This window comes from Zosterops lateralis, assembly GCF_965231275.1.
Source record: "Zosterops lateralis genome assembly, chromosome: 8".
Taxonomy (NCBI): Eukaryota; Metazoa; Chordata; class Aves; order Passeriformes; family Zosteropidae; genus Zosterops; species Zosterops lateralis.
The window spans coordinates 6,377,401-6,398,337 of NC_139768.1; the positions used below are offsets into that span (position 1 = coordinate 6,377,401).

At 37.3% G+C, this 20,937-nt stretch overlaps 1 protein-coding gene across 1 annotated transcript in view; it reads right to left on the reverse strand.

Annotated features, from left to right (window-relative positions):
* The window catches only part of LRMDA (leucine rich melanocyte differentiation associated), a 599,023-nt gene that overhangs the window by 266,065 nt on the left and 312,021 nt on the right, over nt 1-20,937 (reverse strand). The window contains 1 exon segment of the mRNA XM_083866301.1: nt 1,212-1,344. Within this exon segment, the coding sequence (XP_083722427.1) occupies nt 1,212-1,344 (133 nt within the window).

Below are 20,937 nucleotides of genomic sequence, written 5' to 3' on the forward strand. Positions count from 1 at the left end.
ATAAACCTAGCCAAATACCTAGCACAGTAATGGTTGTTACTGTTCAAGAGATACTCTTGGCAAATTTCCACAGCTCCAAAAAAGAAAGTTACTCTGCCGATTTTTATTTATTTATAGAGTCAAAAATAAGAGCAGAAATCGTAGAATCCGCAGTTATTTTTATTCCCCTCAGTAGGAGGATTTTGCTTTAGTAAGAGGTAAATTGCTCTCTGTTTACATTGTCTGTAATAAAAGCCTGCAGTTGAGCAGTCTTGTCCTCACGCTGCAATTACAAGGCCTGGGCTTTAGTGGGCTGTGCTCTAAGACTCTGCAGCCCTCAGTTGGCCTTTTGGCCACCATTTGATCACCCTTCACTTCTGTAAAATCACATATTACACATCCTCAAATCTCCAGATGGGTCAAAGTATGGGAAAATTATGGAATAATCAAGTCTACGCCCACAGACTTTGCAGATAATTAGTTTTTACAGACCATTATCTATAATCCTGCAGACTGGGGGCTCTGATTCAGCAGAGTATTTAGACAAATGTTGAAATATTTATTCTTAATAAACAGAAATAGGCACTAACTTTAGGCATATGGAGAAGTGACTGATTGGTTACAACTGGACTCATTCACACATCAAAAGATTTTACTGTATAAAGACCTTGATTTGGAAAGTATTTTATGTGATTTTATACAGAACTGGGATACCAAGAAGAAAGTGACATGCTTTTACAGCTGCAGTTGCACAGCAGATACCCAATTGTGCATATTACCAGTTTCATGAAAATAGAGAAAATCATTAAAATTATTATGCGGGTTTAAATAATTTTCATCTTACTTTACTTTAATGCTTTAAGAGATATTTAAAGTATTAAAACCTAATAGCGTTTCACTGCATGCTCTATTCCACTAGAGGTCAGCCTGCAACAGAACCCCAAGCAAACACAGGAACTGCTGCACACGGGTAGCACTGACATTATTTTCTTTCTCTATTTTATCTATTAGAAAGATTTCTTCAGAGCCATAACTTAGATCTCTCACTAAAATGGAGCAACAGGAAGATATAATGGTGCATTTCATTTATGAATGACCTGTAATAAATTACTATGAAGTATTCCAGGTGCCAAACGAGAGAATGCTTTGTCTGCACATGAACTATATTTCACATACTTTAATTTGGCTGACACATAAAACTCATTTGACATTTTGCAGGTATTTCTTTGAAAGGATATTTGGTTCTTGTTGAGCGTTAAGGTATGGAGGTGGGGTAACCTGGGTAAGAGAAGGTCATTTCCCAGTAGATTGTTGTCCAAGATCAGTTCTTCCAAGTAACTGAATGTTTTCAGTCCTTCTAGTGACCTGCAAACGACAAAGGCAACAGGAAAAATGATACTCCACTAAATCAGGGAGGCCATTATGAGCTGAAATAAATATTTTAACCTTCCCTTTCAGGAGTGGGAATAGTTTTGGTTTGGGCCTGTCAGAAGAGTGAATGACAAGCATTAGTGGCAAGGGGAGTGCTGGCACTGCAACACATCCTTCACATGCTGGCAGGATGAAGGATGCGGGTCACTTAGTGAGTAGCTAGGATCCAAAACAAAAGGCTTCAGATATGGGGCCTGCAGGATGAATTTGTCAATGTCTTGTGCCTTCAGGCACCCAGCCTCGCCTGACCCTAACCTCCATTCCCAAGATAAATAACTCTGTCACAGTTCACCTTCATTCCCTGGACACAAATTTAAGTTGTCATCCATCATTTCTGCCAAGAAATATCATACCCTGCTAACAATAATAAATACAACTTCAAGTATCATTTCTTAGTAGTTACCTTACATGCAATAATAGGAAATGTAGAAGGGATTTCCCCCCCACTTTTTTATTAACCTCTTAATTAGCTTCTTGAGGTCCTGCAAACAAAATAAAATGTTCTCTACAAAATAAAATGCAGAATTACTCCAGACAGAAAAGGCATTTGCTTTCTTCTTGGAACTCACAGTCCCACTGTCAAGCCACAGGTCACATTGCAGAGAGCAGCTTTAAAAAGGAGCATTTGACAACATGGTAGTGAAGATGATGGCTTGTAAATAAACAAGGTTCTGGAAGCATTCATTCCTCTCATAGCAAAGTACCAAAGGAAAAAAAAAATCAACAAACTAAAAAAGAACATTTCAGTGTCTTGTTATGGCATCTATTCCAAGCTTGATTCTTAATGCTTGCTCATTCCAAGAGTAAAAAACCCCTACACATTAATCAGCTAAGACACACGATATACAAAGCATACGCACAGACATGCATTCACAGCTCATTCACCTACCAGACACCTAAAGATATGCTGAGATTGCATGACTTGACAGCTGATCTACTGTGCCTACCAGTGGGAAGATCATCACTGTATCTCCTGGCTGTTTTGTAAAATGTGATGAATAAGGGAGATGAAGGTTATACTATTTATTCCGTTTCCAATGACATTTATACTGAGGGGATTTCCTCACCTCCCCCCAGTTTCTGGCAAAGATCTACGTACAGCCAAGGTCCCTGTTAAAACGTTCCACCGGTAAAATTACTGGAGGACAACACAAGTATTATTAGAAAAGACAATTTAACATTCATCTGTGCAACAAAAACAAGACACTGCTTTTGTAGCTAGAACTTACAGACCATTTATAGATCACACTTAGATGGCTCAAGCAACCAAAAGAAATCAAGTGTGTGACCTTTACATTGGGTACTGCACACTTAAATATAAATATTCAAGTAACATTTGTGCACCACTGCAACGGTGTGTTCCAGTCCAAGGACTCCAAAGTCTCTTGACTTGAAAGGGAGGTACAACTATCACTAATGCCATTTTGATGCTCACCAGCCAGACCTGAAGAAAATTTGCCACCTGTACCCTATGGCATATCCATATCACTACAGTGCATTGATACTACAATTTCTGAAGCTGAAAAAATAAAGGCCTCTATTACAGACATTTTACTGAAATAATCACCACAGGAACAATCACATGTTTTGTGTGTGACTTTAACCAACGGTTTGGGGGAAAAAAACCTCAATTCAGCCTACATGAACTGTTCACCATTAAAAGCTGTGCTAGCATGCTGCATTGAGCTAGCTATTTCAGCAAAAGGTCACAACAGACTCGGTTTTGCCAAAGTCAAGATTCGAGGAGAAAGCAGCAAACATCTTGGACAGTGCTTTCCTCCGAGTACCTTTAAAAGGCAAAAAATCCTGAGAGGAAGTAGCAGTGAGTTTATCAAGCTGTTATGAGTTTTCATTTCAGCTTGACAAACCTAGTTTAGCAAATTCCCCTTAAATACTCTTTATTATATAAATAGTGGATTATTTCCAAACCTCACATTTCAATGTATGACTTTGACTTGCCAAAAGAGTTCAGGGAAGGCCACCTCCTTGTCAGCACCACAGAGCCTTATGGGATGTTAATAGGTCCTTTGTGCAAAAACACTGCTTGGGCTCTGGTCAGTGTCAGCATCAAAATACACATTGTTCTTGAGTTATGTTATGCAAATATAATACTCTTATCATGAGAATCAGCAAATGGTTGGCAACTGGCAAGGAGAAGAAAGCGCACATCCAAAACTGCTGCAGGGGAGGCATAAAACAAAATGACAAGCCATGAAGGGGGACAAAAGGCCTGGAAACACTAGAGGGAGTTGCCTATTGAAACAGCCTTTCTTTCACAACCCTGGGCTGAACACAAGGGTACTAGTTTCATAGATAGGCAGAGAAAATTGTGCGCAAATCTCCTTACACCTGTCTGGTTTTGATAATTTTTTGCCATGTAATGTTATTAGCTGCTCAGTTAAAAAGGAGCCATGTTACACAGGGGGTTGCTTATAATTGCTGTTTTCATGTCATCAGAGTAGTGTGCACTTGGTGATTTAATCACCTAAATTCAGAGTCCAGGGAGATGGGAGGGGTTGCCACAATACAGAGAGAAGGTGTAGCCCTTAATATAAATTTATAGCCATATGTTGTTTTGCTATTCATGAAACTTTTTTTTTTCCATCTTAAACAGAAGAAAAAAAAACAGCACCAAAACAAAAATGGTAAGACATGGCGAAGAAATAAAAAAGGGAAAAAAAGCGTTTACTGTCATTCAGTGTTACACCCACTAAATTCTATGCAACACCCTCTACCATCATAATATATTAGGAAATATTGCTCAGCAGTTGTACTCCAAAATGTGAAAGTTTTAAATACAATCCACACGATTGGTTTTATGGTACAAACTTCAGCAAGTCCCATAATTTCCATGAGCCTCAATTTCCCATCTGATAGGGGATAAGAAAGGATTGCAATTGTAAATTGGTATGGAGAAAGCGTTTTTGAGAATCTGAGACAGAAATCAGTACAAAATACTGTCATTTTTATTTTTAATGAGGCTGAGAAAGCAATATTAATGTACTCCAAGTATTTCCTTGTGAACCCATTACAAAAGAGGAGAGGAATGCTTATATATACACACAGCATAGGAAGAGGGCCCAAGCAACCTAAAAGATGAGTATAAAAAAAAGGGAAATCCCCTAAGAAAGAGAACCAGTCTAAAATTAAATCTGAGCCGTCTTCTCATAGTTCACAGCATTAAAAAAGTCTCCCCATGTTAGCACACTAAAATAAACACACAATCTTACAACAACAACGCAACCAGCACTAAAGGGCTCGTGGCAAATAGTTGTTTCCCTTACTTTCAAAAGGCTAATAAACCTCACTGAGGTGGATTGCAGGTTGCTTGTCCCTGCCCTAATGTCATGAAAGCTGCCCATTATCTCACCCACAGGTACCGTCTCAGTTACCTCATTGCAGGGCTCACACTCTGCTCCCAGAGGAGAGCAAGTGTTGCCAAGAGATTTCCACTGCAATTTTCAAAGTCACATCAAACCGACAAAACATCACAACGTATTCAGTGCCGCCTCATTCAAACAGAAAAAACTTTAAGTTTCCACTGTAATTAACCCTATCCTCGTTAAGATAATTATGATCAAGCTCCCTGTCACAGCTAATATCACAGCATCATTGCCTATGGCTCACGCTTTGCCCTCATTAGCTTACAAAAACACCGCACTAAACAGGAAACTGACTCCCTCTGCAAAACTACTTAAGATGTTCTGCAAGTAGACAGTAAATAATCCTTTAGAATATAAGGGTCTCAGAAACGACATTTTATCCGAGTCCTTTGGCTAATCAGTATGATTTCTTCCAGCTTTCTTTTCCATAATTCATTCATGGTTTATAACAAAGTTTTAATCATAAAGGAATGTCATGACAGAGTTGGGTTGGTTTTTTTATGTATGTGTATGCATGGTAATTGTCAACCACACGATTTCATGCAATCCCTCTGGCCTGACACGGATTTGGTTACAATGAAAGTAAAGAGCAACTCTTCATTTTGGTAATATTTGACAATGAAAACATGAGATTTTATAAATGAAAAAAAGCAGAAGCCTCGCAAGCAATAGACAAAACTTGGTACTCTGCAGTTGTCCTTGTTCAGAAAAACAAGCTGCTCAGAAGCATATGCTACAAAAGAAGAGTTCCTTACATTTTACCCCACCCCTTCATTAATAAGACAGCTGCCTCATATCTAATTGACTTTTTCCTCCTGTTTAACAGGAAAAGAGAGAGCAGTTAACAATATGCAAATGAGAGAGTTTGGGTTTAGCCTTGAAATTGATTTGCACTTTGTTGACAAGAGATAGCCATTAGCAGAAGTTAAGGATGGAGCTGTTTCAAAACAACAGCTTTTAAAAATACCTTTTCCTTGCCTTTAATGTTTTAATAGATTACAGGAGAGCAGAATCAACATGAGAACCTTAGTACTAGATAATTTCAGTATTTAAATAGAAATGCAAATTCTATTTCTCCAGCACCTGCCAGCCAAGGACTACAAAGCATTTTTCTGCAAAACATTAATGAATTACTTTTCAAAAACCTGCTGAGTTTAAAATTCCATTTTGTAGTAAAGCAGAGAGAGGTTAAGTGACTAACGGAAGGTGACCTCCAGCAATTTTCTCAGAGACAAGAAATAACACCCAGAACTCCTGACTTCGAGTCCTTTGACTTAACCTCACCAAGGCAAAACAAAGCACAATAAAAAATGGAGATATATATATATATATATAAAATAAAAATAAATCAGGTGGACAAAATACAAGTAAAACATTTAAAAATGGCCTCTACAGTATTCAAGAGTATAAGATTTTTTTTTTTTTTATTTTTTTTTTTTTTTTTTTTTTTTTTTTTTTTGCCAATCTGTTTAGTGATTTTACACAGTTTCCTGCACGATAAGAGAACCAAAAAGAAAACAGAATAAAGTACTTAGTGGACAGCTCTGATATGACTTCTGGACCAAGACAGAACACACAAGAAAAAGAAAAAGAAAAAGAAAAAGAGAAAAAAAAGAAAAGCCAAGCAAACCAAGCACCCTAGTGACAGTAAAGAACCAAAATTTGTAAAGCAAGAAATGCTTTGTTTTGTCTAATATCAGTAGAAATGTTAGTATAGAATTTTTCAGGGTATCCAGAGGTAGCATTTTGCATCACTTCCATCTTTCTGTTGGTAGATGGAAAATATCTGGAAGCAACTATTAGGATAAAACTTGAGGCACAGCTGTGAATATGGTCAGCAAAAGAGACATTAAAAGAAATGAACAAGCAGCATCATTAAATACCTGTGAGAAAGAGATCTCCATAAGAAAAGATTAAACTTCTGTTATGAATTGGGCCTACAACAGGTTTCAGAATCTTTTCAAATAAAGGTGGTACTTGACTTCCAGACATGCAAGAAAATAAATATCATTCCCTCGATTTCTCCCTTTTCTTATACACTGAAATATACAAGACTATGTGAGACACTGTATCACCAGTAAAGACTGGGATGAAAACATCTTTCCCAACAATCTTAAACCAGAGCTATGTAAACACATCAAAATGTTGGGGATTCACGAAAACTCAGAATCTTCATCTGTTCCTTTATAGTCTTGTTCTAAGCCTTACACAGCAAATTCCATTACCTAAAGAAAGATGCCCAAACTTCCAAATCCTTAGAAACCACCACCCACCCCATAACCTCAAAGAAAACACAAACAAAAGTGGAGTCAATAAACACACAGACAAAAAAAGATGAGGTCTCCTGAATTCTAGAGGTTGTGTTCACAGCATTTCACAAACATTCCTACCAATTATAAAACTCAAATGCAGATATGGCCCTGAGAGAGATTTTGCTAATAAACACCAGTCCCTCAAATGATGGTATAGTCTCAAAAGCAATAATGCAGATTCGTCTCATCCATCTATGGAAGCCCAGTCACTTATATTTCCTTACAGGCAGCAAGAAAAGATGGGCACTCCCAGAAAGTGAACCAGATCTCCAGGTGAGGCTCAGTGAAGCACATTTATTTGGGAAGGATGAACAGAACCTATTTGTCTTGCAATGAAATTAAAAGAAACTGCAACATTAAGGTAAAAAAACTGTAAGAGCCATGTCCCATAAGAGTGGATTATTTACCTGGTGAAATAGACTGCAAATCCCAATTACAGCTTTCAGGGGCTCACAAAAACCTAATATAGTCAACCATTCAGTCGTTCAACCACCATCCCCTCACACCAAGACTCTACTAAAATTAAAGAAAAAACCAAACCACAAACAGCAACAACCACCAAAACACAAGAAACCCTCAATAGGACAAACAACCAAACCAACCAAGCAAAAGAGATAAATTAGCAACCAGACTGATTGTGGTGGGGTTCAATTTCTTTTCTAATGAACCTCTAAAAGTCTCAGATTTCACAATGTGTATTTAATGCACTTCTACTCAAGAGAATATCCCATTAATACAGCTCAAACTCTATCCTTCCTGTTAGGCTGCTTTTTGCTTAAGTTTCTATATTACATCTTTAGGATTAAACATGCCAAGATTTTATATTATACCACTGTTACAATTTTGTTTAAATTTAAATAAAATGACAATCAGTGTACTATAGCCCGTGGGAAGGCAGTTTTCACATAAGCCATACAAAATATTTCAAAATAATAAAAAAGGGATCAGAAAATGAGTTCTTAGTCTAGTCATCAAACAAGTATCATGTAAGAAAATACAGTTTGCAAAAAAATGCAAAAATTACCAAGCAGAGAGAAAGTGAGTGTATATATTCATGGCTTATCAAAGGGCATTCTGGAAAAAAACACTACCAATAGTTCAACTATGCCTCACTTCCCTAAAATTCCTAAGTACAGATTTAAACATCCTTCTGCTAAAAATTATTGGAAGTGTTTGATGAAGAATAGCAATGAGTTAAGAGAAAAACTTGGATGCAAGGCCATTGCTTTGTCTTTTCCCCCAGTCTTAACATGGAACTCAATCCCAATAAAACAAATGGCATTAAAAAAATATTAAAATAATAAAAAAGGAAACTGCCATTTCCTGAACTTGAAAGAATTCAGTGAAGTATTAGTGATTAAAAATAGCAAAAGAACATGCCATGGCTTACAAAATATAACTGTACCTGTTTAAAAAAAAAAAAAAAGGCAAACAAACAAAAAAAATCCCACAAAGAGCTAAAAACCCTGTAATGTGTTTATTCTTAAAAGCTCCTCTCAGCTACATGTGCCAAGTGAAGAACCTATTTATAAACCCCCTAAAAACCAGTATTATAATGGAAATATGAGCAAATTCAAGTGCAAAGGCAGTGCCATAATGAAAGCTTTACTGTATCTTGGATCAATCTGTCACTCTGCAATTCAGATAGTAACTTGACCCCTCCCCTTTTTCCACAGAGAGAGGGGGAATAGAGTGAGTAGAGTAAACCCCATTTCGACTACCAGAGTTCAGTGGGAAGGGGGAAAAGAAAAGTAATTTTTCTCCCATCTTCCACAACAACCAAGGCTGAGGATTGACAAGCAAATTGACGCACTGCTCAGAGGGCAAAAGATAAATGTTTGATGAATTGGCCATTGCTGGAGGAGTGATGGGCTTCATATGTGCATAATGGACTAGCTGCTGTTCAATTCAGATTGCCTGCCAAGATAAGAAACCATAATGAATGGACCAAGCACAGCCTGTGCCATAAGAATGTATAATTTGACTAGTTTTAATAAACTTAATAAAAAAGATGAAGCAGAGAGAGGCAAGGGGACTGGCCTTTGTGACCAGCTATAAGAGGTGAGAACGACTAATAGACTGCTCAAGCATGATAGCAGAGAATTGTTAATGGACATAATACCAAATCCTTCGATGTTAAAAAATGTCTTTAGAACAACCTAAAGACAAGGATCTACATAGGTGCATACCACAGACACTGTCGTAGTTGTTAATCAGCATATGACTGTCATTTATTTATTATTTCCTTCAGCTACCTACTCTGCTTTGTCTCCATTCCCTCCTTTATCCTCTGTGCATGATATCTTGGTCTGTACCCAGATCCACACCATACACCAACAGTTTTTACCAAAACTCACACTCAAAATAACTCTATAATGATAACAAGACAGAATTCCGGCTCAATTTCCTGCAGAAAGGTTTTGGCCACACAACTACATCACTGACTTTCACTGCCAGTAGAGAAACATCTTTTACCATCATAAGTGTTCACAATTGATATAATTTCATTTGCTTTTGCAAACTATGTTTCCACCAAAGATGAGAAATTTGACAGTACAGTTGCAGCAAAAACAGTTACCAAAACCTTTCCAGCACATACAAGACTGCTGCCAGTAATAGCCATTTTGGTCTGGGATTTGCTGTGTCGGATACTGTTCCCCATCTGTACCAATAATCAGCAAATTCTGACCTTATTCAGCCCATCAGCACCATGAAAAGACATTAAAAACAAAACAAAACTCTCAGAATATTGTACTGAATATTTTACTGTACATACTGGCAATCACCACCACTTTCATGCTGAGCAGTAAATACACACAGGGCCATTTTTGCTTTTCTTTTCTCGTTATTTATCCACATGAATAACAATGTCTCTCTCTCTGAAGTTTACCAGACATTAAGTCCTGAATCTATGGAAATGCTAAAGGAGTCAACAAGAGAAAAACCAGCTCTGACTTTTAAAGCAGTGGGATTATACCAACAATCTATTTCTTTCTTAAGAATCAAAGGGTGAGAACACACCCTTGTGTGTGCACATAACACAGCAGGAAGAACTGTTTTATCCTCTAGGTAGGAAAAAAAATTTAAAAAAGACAAGAGGATTGCAGAAAGATTCTCTTGATTGAGGAAAGCTAAAACACATATTGCACAGAATAACAACATTGTCATGCATGTTTGTTCTCTTGCTTTTGCTTTTTTCCTCTGATGATGAAAAATAAATAAGGAAACAAAATAGTCTGCTTGGGTAAGTATTGTGATTACCGCCCCCTTGATGTCAGTAATGTAGCCTGTGTCATAATTTAAACAGAAATTATTATATGCAAGACAGGCATCTGGTATTTCAGTATAAATTTTATCCAACTGCAAAAGGAAAGTAACTCATTATCAAGCAGCTCAGAAGGCTCACACAACTGAAGGAAATAAAGTTTTACGACAAGAGGATCTCTCCTCTCTCTCCCTGTGAGTGAGAAAGTGAGTGCAAGAATAAGACAGAAAGGGAAGGCTCAGGAGTGCTGGGTGAATTATAGACTGCCTCTCAAGATTCACAGCTCTTCGTGGTAGGAGGTTAATATTCTCACATGTCATTAGGTCTGCTGGCTCTACTGATGGCTCATTGAATCAGGCAGCAAATTATTTCCTCATGCTGCAGAGGACACCACACTTCAAAGGGAAGGAGCCAGGGTCAAGACGGCTCTCCAGTTCGATTAATGAGTTGGGATCAGCAGAGGTTGCCTGTAGGTAAGAATGTGACTGAAGCTTTTGACAAAGCTGACTTTTTGAACAGGACTTGACCCAGGCCCCTTACTCCCCTCCCCACCAAATCTTATTTCCAACATTTGCCTCTGACTGACCTGCTCAGGCCTGTTGGGATAGTTTTGACCTCCTCAGTCTTTGTTACCAGACACAGGAGCTGTCTGCCTATATTTGATGTGTCTCTCCCCAAAGGCCACATCAGCTTATCCAGGCTCATCAGAATACTCCAGAACAGTACAGCAAAATAAGATAGAGTAGATTCATTTCAGATTTTTAATTTTTTTTCCATTAAATTTGTTGAGAAGGGGGAAGAATGAGAAGGCAACTAAAAGATATTTCTACTTTCAGTAATATTAAGAAAGATTTCTCAATGCTCTTAAATGCAGTTAAGAAAAACAAAGACTATTAGAAGCATACAACTTACATACTCAAATTATGGTAAAACAGAAAATTTACTGCTTACATGGTTTTGCTGACTAAGAATATTCCTACCAAATAATGCACTATATAGAATATTCCTCTTAAAAGTTTTTATTTTCATTGCCATAGTAGCAAAAGATTAGAGACAATTAAAACTTAATGGCCATTTCATTCATCTCTTTCTAAACAGTCTGATTTCTCTGAAATATCTGAATGCATATTTCAATAGATTTAATGAAGTACTGAAATGAGATTAATTGCATTAGTGTTTTGAGGGTTTTCTTTTTAATAAAATCTACTTAAACTGCACCTTTTCTCAAACAAACGTGAATAACTGAATCAACATGTAAACCACTGTTGATGAGCTTCCAAAAATCACATCTCTTCTGATGATTGAAATGAGATTTTTCTCAATTACACCAACAAAATTGCTCAAACGTGCTTCTCATCTGTTATATATTTAAAATTTTTGTTTGAGAATAATTTACACATTTATGTTTCTGGAGCAAGGATCTAGGTTATTCTTCAATATGTCTTTTAATCACAGCACATGTATTTAATATCCTCTTCCTAATGATTTTGCTCATCAGTATCCTTAATGCACAAGCCCTTAGTGCCTTAAAAAAGGAACTTTATGTACTTCAGTAACAATTTACAAAATTTACTAACTTAAGAAAATTTAATAACTTTTGGTGTATAGTTTGAAAATCTTTTAACAATGTCTAAGTGCAAGGCAATTTTTCACCTTCATTCTTCAAAGTTTCTTCCACACTCAAACCCCCTATTTGTAACAGATGTCCTGACCATGACAGACATTTAAGTCTCTAAAAGCCAGCAAACAGATTATCAGAACTATAAAACTTAGGGTAAAAGCATACAAGGTCTATGCATGACTGAGCCAATTAAGAAGAACTAGTATCCTTTCAAGGAGACTACCTTGTGCTAGACAGCAAATCTTCCACATGGATGTGCTTTACTCTAAAGTGCAAGTACACACAAGCAAGAGACAGCTTTTTCTTTTGCTTATGCCTGCACAATCTCCAGTGAATTGTACATTATGCAAGTGGAAGTTTGCAACACCAGAAAAGCTGTTAAGAGGGGAAACACTTTTTTTTTTTTTTTTTTTTTTTTTTTTTTTTTTTTTTTTTTTTTTTTTTATGGGCTTGTTTAAACAAAGTAACTGTGTTACTGGGTCTGTCATCAGTGTTAATATTATATCCTGTTTCATCTGTTTCTAGAGAGCCAAGAGCATACCACAGATCATCTGTGAAGTGTGTGTCTTGTGTAACACTTAGCAAGAAGGTATGAATGCCACAGAGGAGGACAAGTCCAGCTGGAGTGGGATGCAAGAGGCCAGTTTGGCACTGCCAGGGAGAAAGAAGAAATATTTGTGTTCAGGGAAAGGAGGAGCCCCTCAGCTGACAGAAAACAGAATCACCAACAGTTCCCAAACATGATCACCAAAGTTTCTGGTGTCTGACAGCACTAAATCAGAAGTGATGGTGGGTCTGAGAAGATCAATTGCCAAGACACCTGGACCTGAAGGGGAACCTGCTGGAATTCAAGCCAGGAACTCTAGAGAAGATGGATTCACCAAGGGGAAAGGTGATCTGCTCAGTATACACAAAGACCAGGTTTTGTATTTGTCCTTGTTTCCATTCATAAAATGAAAAGCTTTCAGTTAAGTCTTACAAATAGAGCTTTGCTTTACTTTCAGGCATATGTGGTGTTTCAAGGGAATGTAGTACCAATTACCAAGGCACAGAGGTAAAAAAAAAAATCTAAATAAAGACAAAAAGAACAAGAAGTCCTATACCTAACTGAAGATGAATTAGAAGGTCCAGCTGCAATGAGTACTGCTTTATACCAACTTGGATATAGTCCACCTGGGAAACTGTCAGGGCAATTAAAGAGTTTGGGAAGGAACTTGTAAACTCATAAATCACTCTTGCAAAGAGCAGAAAGCAAGCAAACACCCCATGGCTTTTGGGAATCGTTACCACACACTACATTCAGTCAAGCAGTTTTGCATGATAACTCCTAAGTACTGATTGTTTGACAACCTTTTTTGTGTTACTGCACCTTATGGCAATCCTGCAAAAATTTTATTATGTGAGTTCAAATTCAGGGGTAAATGTGTTCTCTTCTGTCTTTGATTTTCAAACTACTTCTGTATAATCTGTTCATTCAATTTCTCTGGTCAAACTGGGGAGTTTTGCATTTCAGTTAAAGTCTTGCAACGTGCATTAAAATTGATTACATAAGTAACCACTTGCATAAGGAAATAATACATGCATGGTCAAAACAAAGAAAACTTTACTACAATGTTCATTTTGGTTATTTTTCCCCTTGCTCATACTACAGAAAATAATGAGTGATACTAACACATTGTAAGCAATTGAAGCATAGAGTATCTAAAAAAGTAAAAAAAAAATTGTTCAAAACAAGATTTCAGATGCTAAAAATATGAATATTATCACACTGAAATGTGAGTAAAGAAATTCTCAGAAATGTACATGGTAGACAACAAATACATTTCTTTCAATTCATACATGATATAAAACCAAGAAAAGAAGGGAAATACCCATTAAAAATGCTGTATAGTGCCCTCCTATCAGTGTCCTCCATTTCTACACTTCAATATAGTTAAAACTGAACTGGCAGGAAAAGATAGCAGCTAGCAATGTTATAATCCAAGATGTTGTACTATAGAACCTACAACAGGCTTTTTTTTGTGTTGGGTCTCCTCTCTTCACTTCCTAAAATAAATAAGATTGTCTAAAACATGGCTGGGAAATTAGAGTCCAGCATAAATCCCACCATCAAAAATCTAGCAACTCTGGATTTGATAGTCTGGGGAGGAACATGATGATGAATAATTACCAAAACACAGATCATATCAATACACTCTTAGCTGGTCACTGTGCCCATACATATGCAAAGGTTCTTCACACCAGAAAGCAATACAAGAAGTTCTAGGACCATGTTAAAGTAAAGGGAGGCCCCAACACCTCCTGGAGAAACAGAAAACCACCTTGGGTCCATCTGAAAAGCTTCACAAGGACCTGCCATGATGGAGATGGAACAATCTGAAAGGAAAGAGCCACTCCCCAAAAAAACAGGCTGGTGTTACTCCCCTACACTGCTCCAGAAAGAAACTGAGCTCTCAGTCCAGGTGTTTTTCCATGCCTTAGGATGAGATTCAATGCAAGCTCCTCCTTTAAGCATGTTTAAAGGCAACAGACACTCCACAGGTAAGAAAAGGCAAGCAAAAGGAAGACAACACTGACACTTGGGTTTTCATGGAATAATGCATACACTAACATTGGAAAAGACCTCCAAGATGATTAAGTCCTACCTTTGAAAAGGTTGCTTCATGGTTTCCTGTCATGCCAAGACTTACAAAACCTACCGAGGGACCAAAAGTCTTCCATCAAAACAATCTGTTTTAAAATGAAGCCTGGTTTCTATCACCTCAGCATAAAATCATACACCATAAGAACCTGATGCTGAAATAATTTAACGTAATTAAAGTATTTTAAAATTCAGTATAAAACTTAAAGTATGTAGTTCAAAGTTCATTTCAGGCTTTAATTGCTGAATGAATTAATTTAAAGTTTAAATTGAGAATAGAGGCTTGACTATTTGTGTTGCCACTGCCTCCAAATTTTTAGTCCAACTACCTGTGAAGACAAAACCAAGACTGGCTGCAATTTACCATGCTTGAATCCACAGAGCATAAGGGATATAACCTTTAGTAAAAGTCCAATTATTAAAAACAAAACAAAACAAAACAAAAACAAACTCAACTCCTACCAGTTCACTGTGTATTGATCATATCTGACTTCATGAGCTGAATATAAACCCAACACCATTTCAAGAGGCATCTACACCTCTCCATCAACACAAGGGCTGGGCCTGGCTGCGTAGAAGTGCTGGAAATTCCTGCACATAAGTCTATCTCTTTCCTGGACATCAGTCTATCAGTTTCATGCCTACATTGCACCATCAGCTTCTCTTCAGCCTCAGCTATGCTCACTCTTTTGTCCATAGTGGAATTTGATGACAATTAGATTTCTGAGGGGCACATCATCTGCTCAAGCCAAGAAAAAAAAAGAAAAATAAAAAAGAGTCATTTACCTCACACATGTGAACCCACATAGAGTGTTTTGAAAGAAAACACAAGCGAAATATCACAGCAAGCATGCCCATAAAATATTCTTCACTGACGCAATTAGGCAGTTTGTTAAAAAAAAAAAAAAAAAAAAAAAACAACAACAAAGCAAACAAACAAAAAACTCCAAACAAACCCAAACCAAATAAAATAAAATAAAATAAAAAATTAAAAAAAAAAAAAAAAAAAAAAAAAAAAAAAAAGGCACTGGAAGGCACTACTGGATTCCAGAATGCTGCCACAGTGGCCACCAGTGACCCACTGCCAGCCCCTCCCTGTTTGCAGGGACCACATCAAAGCACCTTTGCTGCCTCCTGGCCTTCTGCAGAGCAGCTTCAGCCACTTAGGGGGGGAAAAAAAAAAAAAAAAAAGGCTAAGTAAAGGCTTGGACTTAAAACATTAAAAGAAATAAATTGAGAGGATTTTGTCTGGAAACCTTGTCTTGTCCTTACTGAAGGCTAAAATAAACTTAATTTTTTGTTAAAATTAAAGCAAAAATTAAATCATCTTATTATGTAATTGGAACTAGGCCTCAGGCAGTAGCAGTAAAGAAGGGATTAAGGCCTCCACCACCTGGGTTGTCATTCTCATGGGCCCCATTACCACCCCCTTATTCGTTTTTATAGCCAACAGATTAAAATGCGAACGTCGCAATCTTTGATCTTTCACTTGCTGACACAAATCCTTTCAAGCCTCCAACGTTTTCTGCTGAGGTAATTAGTACTAATTAAAAGGTTTCCAACAGCCTTTGCTCTACTTTTTCCCTCTAAAGAAATTGCTTTTACAAGTGCCTTCCATCTTTGAAATGTATGCATCGTTCACTTTCTTCTTTATCTGACTCCCAGAGATCAAGTAGATTAGTGACTCCATTATTCCCCAAGACAAAGCCAAACAACAGGTTTTTACTATCTTCCTGACCTGTTGAGGTGCAGGGTTTATATTCAGAAACAAGTGCCTCTGCTTGTATTAAAAGACAGTCCAATTATGCATTAACAGACACAATGCGGGGTTTCTACATTCAAGAATGGACATCATTTAAAGATGTTGTATTTCCTCAGAAGAGAGAGAGGCGACCGTTCACTAATCAAACTGACAAGTTGCAGGACTAATAACTGGTCTTCCTTTGTTTTCTTTTCTTTTTGTGTGTTTGTGTATCAGACAAGATGCAAACAATTTCTTTCTCTCCCCACCCCCCTTCCCCCATCCTTTTCCTCTTCCCAAATTTTAATGATTTACGCACATTTGTTACTTAAAAAAAAAAAAAAATAAAATATTAAGTACCACCCTGAAAGATTCTGAAAGCCCAGAAAGTCCTGTCTGAAGAAGTTTTGGTTACTATAATTAAGTAATGCCTCCTGCTACAGGCAAACTGATAGCTACAAATATAATTATGGATATTAAACCACTTTTCTATAGTACTAATGAAATTCCAGGACTAAAAAAATTAAAAGCCGCAGCAGAAAAAGGAGCGATGCTTTGCATTGAGAAAGAGCTGTGTTTTGAATTTACAGGTTTTCAAATGATTGTTCAATCGACATGGGCTCTATATGGATCATTTTTCTTTATGAAAACCTGGAAGCTTTATGCCTGCTGTGATAAAAATAAATTACACTTCATGCAGCAAAAGTGCTATTCAAAAAAGAGGACAGTTCTCAGGCTCTTAAAGTTCTCACTTCCTATTGAAAATGACAGCAGCTCTCTCTCATGCTGTAGCATCTCTGGCACAATAGATCAGAAATCATACACAGAGGCACAAGATGCTATGTAACTTATCATTACACACACGGGGGTCTATTCTCCCCTCACGATGCAGGCACAGGGCTCCTGCTGGCACTAATGGGAGCTGCACGTGCACATCAAGGACAGAAGCAAAGCCACAGTGCATCCACTTTCCTAACCCCAGCTAAGTTACAGAAGTTTTAAATAGCCAGGAAGAAGAGTCAATAAATTGTCTCCTAATCATGTCAGTTCTTCTACTTCATTTTCACAACTGTTCTACTGTAGTAGTAATTTCTTTTTGTGTAACTTTCCTCAAGAGGATTTAAAAGCACTACAGTCTCATCAGTTCAGCTGTATTATGCCCCTGTGAAGTAAGTTTTATCTGACACATCTTGCCCAAGTTCATATGGAAATTATATGACAGGCGCAGGAATTGCACTTTTCAGTATCCTGGTAGTTCCCTGTTTTAACCAGCAGGCCATACTCCTCCTCTATGCATGCACAATAACCAACTGCTCTACAAGCAGGATCATGGGCTTCCCATTCAGTGATGAAAAGGTTTGGATTAGCCATTGGATTAACCATTCCAATGAAAAAAGGGTTTGCACAAACACAAACCTTAAATAAGTTTTATGGATTCAAAATGCTAAATGAAGAAAGCAAAACAAAACCAATAGTGTGGGAATCACCTAAAGTAATAGCTTTAGTCTCTTTGCCTTGTTAGGACATGGCCACCATTGCCTTAAAATGCCAGGCAATCCATGCAAAACCAATACAAGTTTAGGGCATCCCAGACTTCAGCTCTCAGTACACACAAGAACAACAGATCATGTGGAAACCTTAGTTAAACTTGGGCAACTGTGTAATCCCTGCAAAAATACATTAACACTGTCTCTTCTAACAGAGCAGCCTTTGGAAATAGCACAGCTTTTTCTGCACTCAATATAACATAGCTTGGGTAGAGGCTTTTATGTTTACCAAATGTTAAATTCTCACATTTCAATTAAATTTGGAATCATGAATTCTAATTTTTTAAAAAAATTGGAATTTGGGACCAGAGCATGGAGAAAAATAGAATCCAATGGAAAAAGTGAATATGCGTGTATCCTTCCATATCCAAGATCATCATTTAACATCATTAAAGAGAACATGATACTAACGTAACGTGACAGAAGCAATCTGCCACATTCTCACCTATTACTAAAATAGTGTGTGACTTTAAGGCAAAACCAACATTAACAACACACCTTCTAAAGAGTCTTTGGGTCTTTTATCTTATGAAATCTGAACTATATGAGGAAAGAAATTTTACTAAAACTCAGACACACAAAAAACCCAACACTTTGCAGGAAAAAAGCAGCTACAGAGAAGAGGTCTTTATGGAAAAGGGGTGCCTGACATGTAGAATCTACTAGCAAATATCTTTCATTTTATCAGAGCCACTCTCATGGATGAAGTTGAATTATCTCCAAAATATGCAAATGAATTAGGCTTGCTTTGAAATTATAAACTCCCAATTTATTATGTTTTTTCTTTCATTTGACCTTTTCTTGTTTATTCCTGATTTTGCATGTACAAACTGCTTTCGTATTCATCAGAGAGACTTTCTTTAAAATTAACAGCCAAAACTGTCTCATGAACCAAAAATTAGAGACAAAACTTTAGGGAAGAGAAAATCCGTAATCGTGAAGCTCACAATAAAATTACATGCTGGCAGCACAGTAGGCAAAGTTAACAAATGTATTATAGCAAAAGTAGGAAAATGAGTGTCATGTTTAATGCTTCAGAGACTTCACAAATTAAGCCATCTCAATATTTACTAAGGAGATCAAAAAGTAAAATGAAAAAATGGCTTTTTTTGGTGAGCAAAATTTGCTTGGCTACATTACAGGTTTTAGGTATCTCGGGATCTAAACCAGTCCTTGATTATCAGAACAGGAGAGAAAAGGGACAAAAAAAGTCTGTATCTTCCCTAGGTATTCAGTCATGGCTCTTTCCAGACTGCAAACAGTTGCTGTTGCCTTAGGGTTTCATTATTCATCTACTGTGGGATGCAAGGAGCAGGAGCAGCTGGCCTTTTAACATGTAGGAGGAAGGGAGGGAAAGCCCTCCCATGCAAGGGATATCAGACCAGTTTGGGGTACTTATATCTTTAATATTTATTGAGGTGGGGGGTGAGGGGGGAAATATATTATATATACTATACCATCTTTTCCCTCCTTCTCCCCTAACCCCAAAGGGTAAAAAAAACATATCAATAACCTTCAAATCTGCCCTGCTCTCTCAGCAAAGTGTTGAAAAAACCGTAAAGAAACATTTCAATTTGAAGTTTCCAAGAGGTAATTATAAACAAGAGAAGGAGAAAAATATTTTTGAAATTATGAAAAATACCCTGACAGTGACTCCCTTAGACTCACATTTAGCCCTTGAAAAATATTCTGCCAAAGGGTGCATTTTGACAGGGAAAAGATGAAGAGTGGAGAGAAGAGGCAGCAGTCTGTCATAATTGATGACACCGCAATGCAAGCTGAAGTCAAGACTGAATATTTACAAAATTCATTCAGGGTGAGATTTTTAAAAGAGGGAAAAAAACCTAATAACAGACACAGATGGACCCCACCTTTTGAAAACATAGTGGGACTACAAAAGACAGTGCAATACAGTCAACATAACCAAATCACAATGCAAAACAATTCAAGGGTCATTTTCATAATTCAGGATGGTATGAGATTCAACATAAAGAAATATTTTTTCTGTAGGAATCTGCATGTCTTTGTTTCGATATTTGTTTTTTTAAATGAATTTTAGAATGACATAATGAGTTGAGTCCCTTTGGGCATAATAAGATTTCAATGTTAGAAATTTTTACCCCAAAATGATTAGTTTAAGCTGAGCTCAGACCACCAATTTGCGATGTTACAGTGTAATATAATTAAGTCAATCTGAACCTAAACAGCCACATTCTTATGTTCCTATTCTTTGCTTTTACTGTTTGACCTCACCTCCTCCTCCCTTCAGCCACATCCCAACCCTCATGCAGTCCCATGGTTAAGCAGATCAGGGCTATGATCCAGTTAAGGAAGTAGAGGAACTGCAGCGAGCTAAACTGCCCCAAGTTGTTACTGAAGACTAATCGATTGATAAAATGAATGTATTTTTTTGTAGTCTTGGTCCAGCTGCCAGGGAGGAAGTTCTTTCCAAGCAAATTCAGCTGGCAGCTTGCCATCAGATTCAAAGCAGAAGACAGGTTCAAAACCAACTGGAGACTACACTTGCCCAATTATTATCAGTGAACTGTCCGAGGTCAGGCCAGAGGTACATCAGTAAAACAAAGCAATTCTGTTCCCCGTTCCACAGGGATCCAGGAGCTCATCTTCAAGAGTTGTCAATCTGGCTCTTTTCACCAGTGCTGACTTCACACTTCATTTAAACAAATATGACTAATCCTGCTCCCAAAGGAAACACGCTGGATCTATCTTGCTACCAGCAATACCAGTCAGGTCCTGATGTATGGGAGATAACAAGCCATCTCAATGTGAATCATCCAGCACTTAGAACATGGATGGGAATTTCAAAGACAACAAGAGTAGACAAAATTTGGACTAGTGTTACACAAGCATCAAAAAATATGCCATGAAGTATACTTGTTATGTAGAAAGCATTAAAAATTCCCAATTTAGGAATGCAGCTATTTTCTGTATTTACTGTGTGTTCTAACTACATGACAAATTGAGAGTCCCATATATTTATATACAATGGACAAAGC